We start from the raw sequence: 16009 nt of genomic DNA on the forward strand, positions 1-16009 counted from the left end.
CATCTCTTCAAGATCCTGCTCTCATTTATTTGGGGTATATACTCAGAAGTGGAATTGCTGGATCACATGGTAATTCTAACGTTTCATTTTTTGAGGAACCGCCGTAATCTTTTCCATAGTGGCTGCCATTCTACATTCCCACCAACAAGGCACAAGGGTTTCAATTTCCCAGCATCCTGAATAGTTGTTGTATTCCGTGTGTGTGTGTGTGTGTGTGTGTGTGTGTTTATAGCAACCATACTAATGGGTGTGAGGTAATATCTCATGGTGGTTTTGATTTGCATTTCTCTAATGATTAGTAATGCTCTCTGGCATAACTGCTGCAAGACAGAGGATTTTGGGAGAGCAGTGAAGGCTTATTTTTTCAACCTAGACCAATACATCAAAAGAATGGCTATTTGCCAAAATCAGAGTGAGTGATGTTGGGAGATACTACACAGTGACTTTCAAGTCAGCACTCTGCCGTTGCTGATTCACAAAAAAATGCTGGAGAAGGAAGGAAAATTACTCCAAACCAACCCACTCCTACAGTTCGCTTGATTGAAACAGCCAAGATTTCCCATCTAATATGACTGCCCAGACTACAGTTCCCATTTTAATCAGGCATACATGTGATTTAAGGGAGTTTTTTTTTAAGGGAGTTTTATGTGATAAAGTTCTCCTCCACCTATTAGGGAAATGCCCCATTCTACACTGCGACCCAAAGGAACCAGAGCAGAAAACTGGGTATGCAAGTTGCACATCTAGAAGTCACAGCAGCAAATGGCCCAACCATTTCTCAAATGATGTTTCATAAAGAAGCCAGACAATGAAAACTGCTATATGTACAGGCTGAACTGTATCTCCCCAAAGTTCGTATGTTGGAGTCCTAACCACTCCACCCACCCACCCCGTAGCCAGTGACCTTATTTGGAAGATGGGTCTTCACAACTGATCGAGTTACGATGGGGTCATTAGGGTGGGCCCTAAACCAGTATGACTGTGGCCTTATAAAAGGGAGAAACTAGGGCAAACACACAGAAGGAGACAGCCAGGTGAAGATGAAGGCACAGATTGGTAGAGATATGTCTACAAGCCAAAGAACACCAAAGATGGCCAGCAACCCACCAGAAGCTAGCAGGGAGGCATGGAAAAGATTCTCCCTCACAGCCTCAGAAGGAACCAACCCTGCTCACACCTTAATCTCAGACTTCCAGCCTCCAGAACTGTGAGCCAATCAATTTCTGTTGTTTAAGCTGCCCCCTCCCCGGTACTATGTTACAGCAGCCCTTGCAAACTGATACATTATATTTCACCAAATGTCAAATTGCATTGCTGAGTGATGGAGTAGCCTAGGAAAATGGACCCCTAAAGCATCGCTTCAATGCCACTGCACAAAGTGTTGCCAGTAGGACTCTGAAACATCACTGATCAGCTCCAGGGTTCACATGGGTACAGGGCACAGAGAAAAAGAACTTACTTTCATCTAGTACTTTGTGTACCATGAAACAATGACCAAAAACAAAACCAACTCTCCAGGCCCCTTGGTCAAGCATTTTTGGAGCCAAACAGAGGGCAAAAATAAGTTTAGAAACTAAGCATTGCGACTTGTACCCACATAAATCTCTCTCTAAACAGCCCCGGGTTGGCAGGGTGCCTACGGGCTGCTGGCAGTGGCTTGGGTTCCGCTGAACCAGTTTTCTAGAGAAAATTAAAACTTTATTTGCTAAGGCTGCCATGTACCTTTCAGGAGCTTCAAAAGAGAAGGCAGCCGTGGGCACTAAAAGAGGAAGCCCATCTTAGAGAAACTGCCCTTGGAAAGGAAAGGAAAGGAAAGGAAAGGAAAGGAAGGGAGGGCGGGGCAGGGAAAGACAGGTTAACTTTGTCATTAGGGATTCGGGAAGTTCACAGGTAGCCAACACCAAGAGTTTGCTTGGAATGAAGGTCTTCCTCTGTGCTGTGAATAATGGGTGAGAGCTTAAAGCAGGAGAGCCCTGAGCAGGGCGAGTCCGGGCACCTCACCACGTGGTCCGCAAACAGGACCTCTGACCACCCGCATGAAACCTACCCGGACAGGTGAGCTGCTCAACACACCTGAGACCCAGTTAACAAAGGGAAGGAGAACTCCTTGGTGCTTATTACGAAACCAGACATTCCAGTTAACAGCTCTAATAAAATATGTCATCTTGGTACTTACAGAAATATCTAAATCGGGCAAAGGCACGATAGAGGGCCAACAGCAATATCTAAGTTTTGTTTCATCTCCCAGATTCAGTGCACGCTATAACTACTGCCCCACCCTGCCCTTTTTTTTTTTTAAATCATCTGGATTCTAGTATTAAATTGTCTATAAATTAAATAAAAACATGCCCATGAATCACAGGACTTATATGTGAATAAAAGGCATTTTTGTTGGCGCCTGCCATGGGAAGCAGTGTCCTGCGCGACATGGAATGAAGGTTGGAGGGTCAGAGGCGAGGCTGCAAGGATGGAAACGAAGGCAGGGGAAGAGAGACGAGCCTAAGTTTTAGGAGACAGGAACCTGGGAGCCCATGCCTGGTGGCCTTGACTTCCTCTGTGAGGTGTAAGTCTTGGGCATCTCCCAAGAGAGGGGGTGTCCTGGCCCTTCTCTCACGGCCCCACTGGCCGGTCTCTACAGACTGCTCACCTTGGGCTCCTCACTTGGGGGCCTCTGGTTCAGGGACAGGCGACGCCGACAGGGCACGGGTGGTCAGGAAGACAGCTGGGCGGCTCACCACCCACCCCTCCTCGGGTTCCCTCCTGGCCCTACTCTGGCCCTGGCAACGGCCATCGCTGCCACTGCCGCTGGCCGGGCCCTCCTGCGTGGCCACAGCATGACCCGCTTGAGACCCAGTCCCTCTTCTTGCCCCTTTAGACTAAGCTTGTGTAGCCGCGGGAACGCGAGAGCCGACTGGAAGGGACTGGGAAGGTCTATGACAGCCACCGTGGGAGCCAGGAAAGCAGGGGGGCACTCTGGCACGGTAACCGGGGTGTTCCGAGGACCAGGGAAGACCTGAGTTTGTCAATTTACAGTGGCAATAACCGCTGTTGTGATACATTTTTTTCCAATCACTTTTTTTTTTTTCACATCTTTATTGGAGTATAACTGCTTTACAATGGTGTGTTAGTTTCTGCTGTATAACAAAGTGAATCAGTTATACATATACATATATCCCCCATATCTCTTCCCTCTTGGCATCTCCCTCCTTCCCACCCTCCCTATCCCACCCCTCTAGGTGGTCACAAAACACCGAGTTGATCTCCCTGTGCTTTGCGGCTGCTTCCCACTAGCTATCTGTTTTACATTTGGTAGTGTATATATGTCCATGCCACTCTCTCACTTTTTTTTTTAAACATCTTTATTGGAGTATAATTGCTTTACAAGACGGGAATAAAGACACAGACCTATTAGAGAATGGACTTGAGGATACGGGGAGGGGGAGGGGTAAGATGTGACAGGGTGAGAGAGTGGCATGGACATATATACACTACCAAATGTAAAATAGATAGCTAGTGGGAAGCAGCCGCATAGCACAGGGAGATCAGCTCCGTGCTTTGTGACCACCTAGAGGGGTGGGATAGGGAGGATGGGAGGGAGGGAGATGCAAGAGGGAAGAGATATGGGAACATATGTATATGTATAACTGATTCACTTTGTTGTAAAGCAGAAACTAACACACCATTGTAAAGCAATTATACTCCAATCACTCTTAACTGCCTTGTGTAGCAGCAGAGGAGAAAGGAACGGCAGCCGCCGCCAGAATCACAGCAAAGCAAGGGAGAATCTGGGTGCCCTGGGAGAAGAGGGTCGAGGGAGGGGAGGGCCCTACGAGGTTGAAGGGCAGATGTGATGGGAGGGGACACGATGGAGAGGCAGCTCAGCTAGGATTCGGAAAACCAACTCAACGCCAACCCTGAAAAAACAGCACCAACACGGGGGCATGGACCTCCATAAAAATGTTACCAAGTATTTATTACTGGACATCTATCCCATTCAAGTGTCCCCCGGAGCCTAGGAAGATCAGTCACGCATGCCTTTTATTTCCTGTTTCTGCTGTTCCTCGTTCAGGGATATGTACTTGGAATCAGGAACTGAGGAATGCTTCGAGTTATACATCAGACAGCCTTACATACAATGAGCTTTAACTGTGTTTGTAAAAAATATACCAAGAAGGAAATCTTTCTACAAAATGTTCAGGGAGAACAAAGACTGCAGTGTTTTATTTTTAAAAGGCGTTTGTTAAGCGAAAGCCGTCTCGAGGCTCAGGGTAATACCGATGATCTTTCCCCTTCGTTTCCCCACTGTTTAAATAAGCTTTTGCTATGAGCTGAACTGGGGCCCCCTCAGACTCACAGGCTGAAGTGCTAAACCCCTGTACTTCAGAATGTGACCTTATTTGGAAATAGGCTCTTTACAGAGGTCATCAAGTTTAAATGAGGTCAGTAGGGTGGGCCCTAATCCTGTATGGCCGCTCTCCTCACACTGGGTTGGCCAAAGATTTCGTTCAGGTTTTTCCATAACATCTCAGGAAAAAAACCCGAACGAACTTTTTGGCCAACCCAATAAAAAGGGTAAATTTGGAGACAGACACCCAGATAGGGAAAAGGCCACGTAAAGATGGATGCAGAGATGCAAGGCACCCCAGAGACTGCCAGCAAATCCCCAGAAGCTAGGAGAGTGCCATGGAACAGATTCTCCCTCAGAAGGATCCAATCCTGCCAACACCTTGATCTTGGACTTCTGGCCTTCAGAACTGAGAGAGAATGGATTTCTGTCGTTGAACCTGCCCAGTTTGTGGTACCGCGTCACGGCGGCCCTAAGAAACTAACACAGATTGTAACCGTGAAAAAGGCACTGTCTTGACACCCTAATAACTCAACAAGTGCTCTTGGGTCTTGCTTTTCAATGCTTTAGACACTCAGCCTTGTATCTAGATCAAAGGTAATTGAGCATTTGAGTTCTGTTTGCGGAAACACATTCTGACAAATGACCATGGAAGATGACATGACAGCCAAACGCACTTGATAGTTTGCCTCATCAGTAAATGGCATCAAAATTAAAGGACAGGTAACACCCCCATTCCTTTCTAAGGATTTTGAACATCGTTTGAAGGCACTGGGTGTCAATGCTTTCCCAGCCCGGCCTTCACTTACGTGTGGCAAGTTGAACACAGTTGCTTCTGGATGACAAGGAAATTGAAATGCAGAGTAAATATAATTTTCCTAATATAAATGGAAAGCAAGCAATCAACCACCATTTGATACTCCCAGTTTGTACAATCTGCATAATCACTGTGAATCTCAGAGGTTCATTTATAGAGTCACAGATTCTTCTCTGTGATTATAAATGAGGCAGTGCCTCTCACCAGCAAATTAGCAACGCGCCTTTCACGTCAGCTAAAGGCAGGCATCATTTCCGGTACAACAGTTGTCACAGAAAGGCCAGTCGATGTCCTAGTCCTCCATGGCAGCACGCATCCACCCAGGTGTAAACGTAAGGCCACGTAACGTAAGCCACGGTGTAAACGTAAGGACTGTCCGTGCGCCCCACTCTTCAGGTGCTCCCCCCCTCCCACACGCTGCAAGTCCTACCAATTCCACCTCCTTCACTTCTCCTGTGTCTGTCAGCTCCCCAGCATTCCATCTGGGGCCCTTATCGGTCACCACCGTGTGTCACTGGGCTTTCCTCCTGCAGGCTCAGCCCTCTTAACCCATCCTACCCACTTAAGAGTATCTATCACTGGCATCTGTCTCACGGACCAGCACGCCTGATGTGGTAGGTTGGACTCTCTATGGGCTCCCTAAGGCCCTGAAGCCCATCGAATGGCATGGGGAGAGCGGGGCTGAAGTACAGAGAGGGGCTGGGCCGGGACCCTGGCTCTACGACCTAGATCAAGCCCTTTCTGCCCTCTACACCTCACTGGGGTCACTCGTGCCTACCTCACAGATTCACTGATCAGCCATAAATGAAAGAACGTAAGTACAGATGTAGCACAAAGTCTGGCACACAGCAAGGGGTTTTTTTTTTTTTTTTTTTTAAAGCGTAGCCATTATTTTTGTTCATTTTCTTATCAGCAACACCTTGCCGTGCGTGTCCATAAATATTCGTGGGACTCATATCGTGTTTCCAAGATCACATTCCATAAAATAACACCAGCGCTCTGGAATTCTATTGTGGGTATCAAGTCTAGCTTCCTGTTTATATAAATGAGGAAGGAGAAACCTATAAGGCTCTTGCTCACAGTTATCAAGTATGACTTTTAGAATTGCTCTCACACGATCATTTTCTCTACAGATCCCAAACTGATTAAATCATTCCAATATCTTTCTCAGGAGTTAAAGCTATGATGTCCAACTCCAACGTTCGAATTGATGAAAGACAGCAAATAAGTGAATCATGAAAAATAAAATAGCAGATAGTTTAAACATCAGTCTGATTCGTATGTTTCACATTCACATTCAAGCACAGGGGTATCTAGCCAGCTAAATGCTTCCTTCACAGGAGCCAGCAGAGAAGAAGACCCCTCCTAGAGGGTCCTGAAACCCTCCGTCCACCACCTCGAAATCCTACAGGCAACCTGTGCCAGAGGGATGAGAGGAGAGGAGAACCTAGGAAAATCCTGACTCTAGGAAAACTGAGAGGCTTTGGACTAAGTAAATGAAGGAGATCAAGAACTCAGCGAAGATGACATGCACATAAAACGTTTAAGCTACACGAACACCCCTCGATGCGAAAGCTAAGGGAACTGAAGCTCCGAGAAGCTACAGATACGTCGGAAAAAGGGAGTAACTGTGCTTGTGAGAAGCTGAGACTGCACCACACCTGTCCAGGTGGCACTTCCTTCTTACAGACCTTCGAAAGCCACCTGGGATCCTCGTCTCTATTTCAGGAAAGACTCTCGCGAGACTATATAGAAAGCTGGGGGGGGGGCGGTAAAAAGAAAGGGAATTAGTCCACTTGACAAGTATGCTAGTTTTTAATTTTAAAGTGTTTTCATAAGCTTCTTTTCCATTTCACCTACCCAAGAGCTCTACAATGCAAGCACAGTCTCAATTCTGCTAATGAACAAGGAGAGTAAAGCTTAGTGTGAAAGGAAGAAAAAAAGACTAGCTTTTAAGGAGAAACTAATCTGCATCCAGGACTCTGCCAGGTGTTTTCTCAGAAGGTATTTCACGTGAGCTTCACACCTCAGCCCCATGAAGTACGTGTTCCCTGGATTCGGAGGCAAGGACATGGGTTGAGGGTGGTTATCTTCTCACCCAGAGCCACCCAGCTAGTAAGCCTTGAAGCCCGGGTGCACGGTCCTGGACTTTCCCCTTTAACCACTCTGTTTTTATAATTCAGACAATTTATTATCTCCACTTAAAAGAGGGGAGGAAAAAAAAGCAGCCTCTCAAACTCGCTACGTTTCCCCAGAATACTGGCCCACTTTAATGTCTGATACAGACATTCTCAATTACAGTTTATTCCTTTTATTTATTAGTTTCTACTGAGAGACTTTTCAGGGAGAAAATAGCAAACAGCTGTTACAGAATTCTTGCCATCACGTCAGAGCCTCAGAAATGACTTTGATCAAGGGTCTGCAGTGAAGTTGAAAGGGGCACACAAACATTTCGGGCCAACATTTAAGTTCTACTCTTTGCTTCTAAGGAACTAGAAAGGAAGGCTAACAGTATTCCACTGAAATGAATTATGAAAAAAAATTTTTTTTATCTATTAAAATAGCCCTTAAATTTAACATCATGAGACCAGACCCAAACGGACCATTTATCATTCAAGTTAAATAAAACACATAAAGGACCATGCAAAGCGGAGTGGACATAAATACTCTTTCAGAAACTCTGCTAATAATAGGAGCCAAAAGCAACACTGATAAGGGAAAAGAAATATGGACTCATTTTTAAAAAGCTGAGTGAACTTGCGAAATTCCTTCCCCTCATTCTGGTTCAAAACTGCAGCTGCTTAAGGGGCAGTTAATGGAGCTCTGGGCACACACATCTCCCTTCTGGTTTAAACGGTCAATTAAATTTTATTTAGGTCTCGGTATCACCACCATCACCTCTTACGTGCACTTTATGCAAAAGAAAAAAATAAAGGACCCCTGAACACACACCTGCCTTCTAAGATCATATAATCCAATCAACTGCAAGGAATAACCCCACTGCCAGGGACTTGCGATTCCAGGGGAATTGAGAAGCAGAGCACGTATTAAAAAGGAAGATATATTTCCCCCCAGGATCTTGGTTAAACGTACATTCCACCTCTTTGGGGAGAAAAAAAAAAAAGACATTTAGTGGCTTATCCAAAAAGGCATCGTCTCTAAGATGGCTGAAATAGAAATTAAAAAGGGAAACAAAATCATTCAAAATAAGACAGAGAAAAGGACCATGCTTTTCTATAGACACAGTGGCTCTGAGTGACACAAGGCCAGCTCCAAACCATCAGCCTCAGCTTTTCCCGATGTAAACTGGGGGGTCCCCAAAAGGACACACAGAGCTTTTTAAAAAGACAAACTTCTGCTACGTCCATTTTTCTGAGCGCAAGCCTATGAAGACAGTTTTCAAATTCTCTAACCATTTACGACCTTTTGCAGAACCACAAAGCACTTGGAGGAACAAGCCCTCGACTGACGTCAAGCCCAGGCTTCAGTGAAAATTAAAGAAATTAAACGACTGCTCCATTTCAAAATGTAAGAAAATGAAATAAATGTTTAATCATTTATGGGCTGACCGTGTGAGACTCCTAATTAGGTCTGAGATAACATAGGCAGTTTTGCCCTCCCTAAAAAAAAAACCCTTTGCAGTCTTTTATTATGACATGCAACCTAATTATTTTTCTTAAAAATTTTAGATGTTTGTTTTCAACAAACTTGTTTGCTTCCTGCTAATAATGTGTTGTCTAGAAAATATCTGATTTCTTTCCATCTTCTACCTACAATTTTCAAGTGGCATAAAGTTTGGCCCAATTTAGTTTAGTGAGATTTATGTAAGTTACCCCACCTCCCACCAACACACACACACACACACACACACACACACACACACAAAATCCTAACATTTCCCGATGCTCCATAAGCAACATATTGTATACTGCTTGCTTATTCACCCTGACCACATTGGTTTGAGCACTTACTAGTTACACAGTAACTACTATCTCTGAGGAGGCTTTTAGAATTTTGTGTTTTTTTTGCAAGATGAAAAATCCCTTTTCTGAAAGAGTCTACCATCTGCCTGGGGAATTAACAAATACAGTCATGAAAAGGTAATTCATCAACAAAGATGTCAACACAAGGTGCTGACTTCCAAAAAAAGAAAGGGAGAAAAAAAAGCCTGTAGTATCATCTGGACCAAACACCTCATTTTGCTAATAAGGAAACCAAGTCACAGCAGGGTTATAAGGGAACTAATTAGGGAGAGAAGCAAGACTGGAGCCTGTGACTCCAAGTCTAATTAGAGGTACGCATAACACGTACTACAAGAGGAGAGAGATGGCCCCCAGCAAGAGCCGCGGGGAGGCTTGGACCCTGAGGTGATCTTGACAAATTTGTTAGTGGATGTTGGCTGGTGTTTACAAATGGAAAAAGAACCAGAGCAGCCCCGAGATGAGGCTGTGGTGCCTTCTGTCTGGGAGCCTTGGAGGCAAGTTTGAAAAGATCCAACAGGGCAAGACAGCGGAAGCCCACGGATCTTATAAGAAGCGGCAGCTCGGGGTCGGGGAAGGCAGACAACGTTGGGGTCACGAGGGCCGGGTTCGAATCCCAGTCCTATCCCAACCCTGTGCAAATGTGATGAAGGGACTCGAAGCACTCCCCAAGGGTTCCCTCATCTTACAGAGATGACAGCGCCAGCCACCTTCCGTCACTTGCGAGAGGCAAAAATGATTGAACAGAGGTGTGGGCAGTCAGTCACAGGTTATGACAAGCAAGAACAAAAGAGGCCGTGCCTCCACAGAGGTCCCATTCTACCTGTGGGAGGCCAAAAATAAGCATGCAAACAGCTTAAGAGAATTTTCTGGCCCGAGATGCTAACGCACAGGATGAACCAACCGGGGACAGCAGTGGCGAGTAACAACGAAGTAGCTGGAGCAGCTCAGACAGCTACAGCGGGCCCTCCAGGAAGGCCCGAGCTCTCTCCCAGCCTCCCCAGACTAAGAAATCCATACTTGATCCTCAGGCAGCTGGGAGCTGTAAAGGCTTCTGAGTAAAGCAAGGACAAGACACAAACACAGGGCACGACGATTACTCCCCGGGAGGGCTGTGGCCGACACGGAGCGCTCCGCACCTGCACCAGGCCACGCCCACTCCGCAACAAAGGCCAGGCGTCTCCGCATCACCTGTGAGCATCTCTCCCAAGCGTTCTCACCAGGGCTGTTCAAAAGCAGCAAAACACGGCTCCGTTTTATCTCCTCTGCTCTTCTCCACTCTCGCTAGAGCGGCCTTGCTTAATGAAAACACATAAACTGAATAAACCCTTGGGGAAGACGCCATCTGCTTCACCCTACAAACGTCAGTAGGAAGAGCATTTGTTTACCAGCGGGGTCGTGAGGACAGGACACATCAGAGCTTCTCAGGAACCTTCAAGGGGGATGGTCCTGGCGGGGGTGGGAGCGGAGGGGGTCATTTAACCCTTTCAGACCCACACAAGTCACCTCGATTCGTAATCTCTGGTTGGAAGGGAAAGCTGCATAAATCACAAACCACAGGTTGGGGCTTATCTGCACAGCCTTTTCCACATAAAGATGATAAAACGCCCCGTAAGAGTTTACTATAAATATTACTTTTGAACTTTCAACTCTGTAGAGGAAATACCTAAAAAGACCGTCCAAGTTCAAGGGCAAAGGTGGCGGCGGTAGAACTAGCCATGGCGTAGAAAAGTCTGATGCTCACTGCTCATGCTTTTCGAAGGATTAAACTCTTTAGTAAGACTTCATTCAAGGCTATAAGAAATGATGAACACTGGTGTGGTTATCTGTGCCAGGAAGTGTTTAGGGAACATGCATTTTTAAATGATGACTTTGCCTTCATCCATCCTCTAAAACAAAAGTCTTAGGAAAGGCCCAGGAAACTCAATCCCCCAAGGAAAGCTGTGGTTCATGGAAGAATGTCCCCCGAGGGAAACTGTAACGACTTCTGGCCAAGTGCCTGCTCATGTGTGTGATGAATGTGAATTAGCGAGGAGAATTCATCCTTGTGGGGTGCCCAATCTGAGGAGGGAGCACGTGTGGGCTAAGGGGACACTTCCAGGCTCAGACACGTGGCCTTGATGAATTCCCAGCAGAAAGTTTTGGAGCAAGGTTTAAAGCACTTACGGGGAGCTGGGTCTCTTGTGATCCTGCGTCCCTCCGCTCCAATCCCAAGCACAGCGGCTGAGTCACCACAGCCAGCCTGATGCTTCCCAGCTGTGCAGAGACCTGGCTGATTCTGTTCTTAAAGACCACAAGGTAGCAATTTAGAATCAGCTTAGTCAATAAAAATGCTGATTGCTGCCTTTCTACAGGCAGTTATGGAAAACATCTGTTGCCCATGGGTTGAGAAGGAACATTTTGACTCAACTCCAAAAATAAAAATTAAACATGAATGGATGAGGCATGTGAAAAACTAACAATGGCATTAATTCTACTTGTAAGATTCAGTGTATTCCTAATATTCAGTCAGCAAACACTTAATGAGCACCTACTACATGCCAGGCACTGTGCAAGGTGCTGGGGATGAGACAGTAAGGCAAGGTCCCAGCCCCGAGAAGCCAGCAGTGAAGCGGCAAATGCCCATTGGTACCACTAATCATATTATGGTCCAAGCTCTTAGTATGTGCCAAGAGTTGTTTCTTTATTTGTATCAACTCTTTTATTCTCATAAAATGAGGTAGGGCTCATGATTAGCCTCATTTTACAGAGGAGAAAACTGAGATACAGAGAGATTAAGTACCTTGCCCAAGGTGATTAATGCGTCAGTAGATGAAGCTGGGATTTGAATCTCAGTGGTCCAGCTCCACCCTGACAGATGTATGAGCAAAGAGGTCTGAAATGGGGGAAGAAAACACTCCCAGCCACTGCCTCAAGAAGTTGGCATCTGGGCGGGGCTTCCCTGGTGGCTCAGTGGTTAAGAATCCACCTGCCAATGCAGGGCACACGGGTTCGAGCCCTGGTCCGGGAAGATCCCACATGCCGTGGAGCAACTAAGCCCATGCGCCACAACAACTGAGCCCTCAAGCCACAACGACTGAAGCCCGTGTGCCTAGAGCCTGTGCTCCGCAACAAGAGAAGCCACCGCAATGAGAAGCCTGTGCACCGCAACAAAGAGTAGCCTCTGCTCGCCGCAACTTGAGAAAGCCCGCGCACAGCAACAAAGACCCAACACAGCCAAAAATAAATAAAATAAATAAATTTAAAAAAAAAAGAAGTTGGCATCTGGGTAAAACAGATAGGACCTCTAAGGATGCACAGGAGTTTATGCGGGAAGGGGGTGGTATGAGAAACCTTCCAGGCAGAGGCGTTACAAATGCAAAGCACAGACAACAGAAATTATCAAGTAAAATCATTTTTTAAAGATGCAAACACACTTCTATTCCTATTTCTTAGGCAGGGAGTTCCTATATAGTTCTTAGCTAAATAGTAGCTAGGACCAGAGTTTTGACATCCTTTGATTCAGGGAAACAAGAACTGCAAGTGAATACAGTACAATGCTTCCTATAGCTCGTGCACACAACAGCAGCATTTGCTGGCCCTCGGTCCAAACCACATGCGGGAACACCATTTAAAAGAATGCGTTGCTACAGACTTGGGCTCAGAAGTCCTTAGCAGTACCAAAGAGGAAACACTGAAATGAAATACCTCACCAAACCAGTCTGGCAATGAAGAGAAAGGAGGCGGGGTGCGGGAGGGATGTGGGGTGCGGCAGAGGGCGGGGGGAGGAGAGGAGGCTGGGACATGTTACAGAAGGCCTGACTCTACCAGGCTGGCAGGTGTGCCCCTCAATCTATTTTTACAATTTCAGCAGATTAGCAATGGCTTTGTGCCTCAGAATATGAAGAAGTTCAAGTCCTTGAAGAGACAGGAATTCCACAACAAGTAAATTAGAACGATACAAAGGTTGTTGGCAACGTGCAATAAATTGGCAGGTTTAAACATAGCTTTTCTGAGGTTTATCTTCCCTGAGACACTTAATGGTAATTCACACCCTCTGAACAACAGTCTTTGAAATGAATATGACTTAGTGAATCATATTACATAAACCATTAAATGATGAGCTGCAGACATGAATGCCGACTGTTAAGTTTCAGTTGCTCTAGCCATCCGGAATAATAGAGGGATCGTCTCCACTTTAAAAACAGGTTACGGGGCTTCCCTGGTGGCGCAGTGGTTGAGAATCCGCCTGCCAATGCAGGGAACACGGGTTCGAGCCCTGGTCTGGGAAGATCCCACATGCCGCAGAGCAACTAGGCCCGTGAGCCACAACTACTGAACCTGCGCGTCTGGAGCCTATGCTCAACAACAAGAGAGGCCGCGATAGTGAGAGGCCCGCGCACCGCGATGAAGAGTGGCCCCCGCTTGCCGCAACTGGAGAAAGCCCTCGCGCGGAAGCGAAGACCCAGCACAGCCATAAATAAATAAATTTTTAAAAAAAATTAAAAAAATAAAATAAAATAAAATAAAAAAGATATCTTAAAAACGGGTTACGTTCCCAAAGTCTGCTTACAGTTTGGCTGTTTGGAATGCAAGAGTTATTTCCTTCCCCCCACACACAAGCCATGTGAGACGTGGGCTTAGTACCCAAGGGAGAACACGGAAAACAGCCGGAGTGTGCTGTGAATTCTCTGGATGCTAATTAATTCTTGAGGCGAGTGCAGTCAGAGTTCTACAGAGGTGGACACGCACGTCTGGACTCTCCCTGCCACAGGAACAAATTCTCCATCTGCACAGAACTAACTGGTGGTGGTTCCCGAACCGCTAGCAGCAGTCGGATTTCAGGAGGAGCTTGGGGAGAAGGATGAGGGAGGGCAAGGGGCCATGGGGAAGGGGCTCTGAGGGAAACACCAGAACCGTGGGGGTATGCAGCCCTAGCTGATGGGCAAGGCCAAGGCTGCCAGTCCTTCTTCTCTGCCCTGCTCATGGACACCCCTCTGGTCCGCCCCTGGGATGGGGCCTCTTCAGTTCTAGGGCTGCCACACTGGGGGCTGGGATCAGGGTTCTTCTGCACCCCGACTCCCCACCCACAAACATGCTCGGCAACTTCTGATGTCAGAACACCCATTCAGGTCTTTGTTGGTTTTCTCGGAACTTTCTTGCCAGTAACCTAGAGAAACGGGGCGCTCACACACATGCATCGGCGTTGAGAGGAACGGCTTGTAATAAGCAAATCAGACTGAGACGCAGACCACAGTTCCCGCCAATTCAAATATATAAGTAATACATACGTAGGCATATACACACAGATATCTATCTGAACATGGAAAATCAGAGTAAAATTCAAATGACACACCCACTGATATCACTGGACGCGGTCCACGCACAAATCCAAAAACTGAGAGCTGGGAACCAGAACGCGCCAGAGGAGCATGGCGAGGGTGGGCAGGGAGCTGCTGAACACACAGACCTGCCACGTCGCGTCACCGAAACACAGGAACGACAGGAGCCTCCCCGTGCCGAAGGCTGCCCCCAACTTACCGGAACTTCAAAGGCCTCCTGGGTGTCATCCAGCATCTGGATTCTGACGGACATGAGTTTTCCTGAAGGCGTGGGGGGAGGCTTCTGTCCATGTTCCAAGGTACTGATCCCCGAATTCTCCGGGGCCCCCAGTCTCGATCCTGGAGTTGGCCTCTGCTCTATTTCTCCCATGATGAGAGCAGATTATATGATACCTGCAGGAAGCAGAGAGAAGGAAAATACATCAGGAGACTCATCACCAAAACCCCCTCAGTAACATTTGTCACCTTCTGTCTGTCACTGTGGCCACGTCCCCGAAGCACAAGAGGGCCAGCTCCCACCCCCCGTGCAGGAATCACACGAGCTGATGAGCTTTCAGCTCATTCACACACAGCGTCACCTTTAGCCACTCAAGGCATGCAAATATTTGTGCATATTTTATCCTTCTGCATATTTTTACATAGTTTAGCCTTTTCTAGTTTTACAGTCAGCTCTTAATATGAGAGATTCAGTTGTGTTCTACATATTATTATTCAGGGTCTACAGTGAGCTAGGCACCACTTTTCACACACTTCTGGTCTGCTGGGAAGAAAATGAGCAGTGCCTAATCCATTATCATTAGCATCTATCAGTTACCTTTTATGGACCCAGGAACATACCAAGTAATGTAGGCATTATCAAGATAAATAGATAAAACGTATCTTGTAGCTCCCCAAGTTTATAATCTGGTTGAGGAAACAAAACACACACTCACACAAACCCAGGTGACGTTAGGTAGGGTCTTTTCTCTCGATTTCTTCTTTTCCTCCTAATTAATTTCTTTCCTGCCACCCTCCCCCACCTGTTCCCCCTTTCCCAGGAAACCATTCTACATATTACAGTATTGACAAAGTTATCTTCTCCATCATGCAGAAGGTAGGAACTCAACTGAGTCTCAAATGTTGGGTAATGCTTGGAAGGAGACAGGAACACACAAGGAGAAGGAATTCCAGGGAAGTAGAACAGCATCAAGAAAGCTATGGGACAAGCGGGCTTCCCTGGTGGCGCAGTCGTTGAGAATCTGCCTGCCAATGCAGGGGACACGGGTTCGAGCCCTGGTCTGGGAAGATCCCACATGCCGCGGAGCAAGTAGGCCCGTGAGCCACAACTACTGAGCCTGCGCGTCTGGAGCCTGTGCTCCGCAGCAAAAGAGGCCGCGATAGTGAGAGGCCCGCGCACCGCGATGACGAGTGGCCCCCGCTTGCCGCAACTAGAGAAAGCCCCCTCGCACAGAAACGAAGACCCAACACAGCCATAGATAAATAAATAAATAAAAATTAAACTTTAAAAAAAAAAAAAGAAAGCTATGGGACAGAAATCAGGTGGCAT

At 46.7% G+C, this 16009-nt stretch overlaps 1 protein-coding gene across 4 annotated transcripts in view; it reads right to left on the minus strand.

Annotated features, from left to right (window-relative positions):
- The window catches only part of FARP1 (FERM, ARH/RhoGEF and pleckstrin domain protein 1), a 293546-nt gene that overhangs the window by 221827 nt on the left and 55710 nt on the right, over positions 1 to 16009 (minus strand). For all 4 annotated transcript variants that reach the window (XM_082434609.1, XM_082434610.1, XM_082434611.1 and 1 more), the window contains one exon: positions 14663 to 14856. In XM_082434609.1, the coding sequence (XP_082290735.1) occupies positions 14663 to 14833 (171 nt within the window). In that variant the 5' untranslated portion in view covers positions 14834 to 14856. Of the gene's footprint in view, positions 1 to 14662; positions 14857 to 16009 lie in introns of those variants that run through there.

Source organism: Balaenoptera physalus (genome assembly GCF_965194825.1).
Source record: "Balaenoptera physalus genome assembly, chromosome: 18".
Classification (NCBI taxonomy): Eukaryota; Metazoa; Chordata; class Mammalia; order Artiodactyla; family Balaenopteridae; genus Balaenoptera; species Balaenoptera physalus.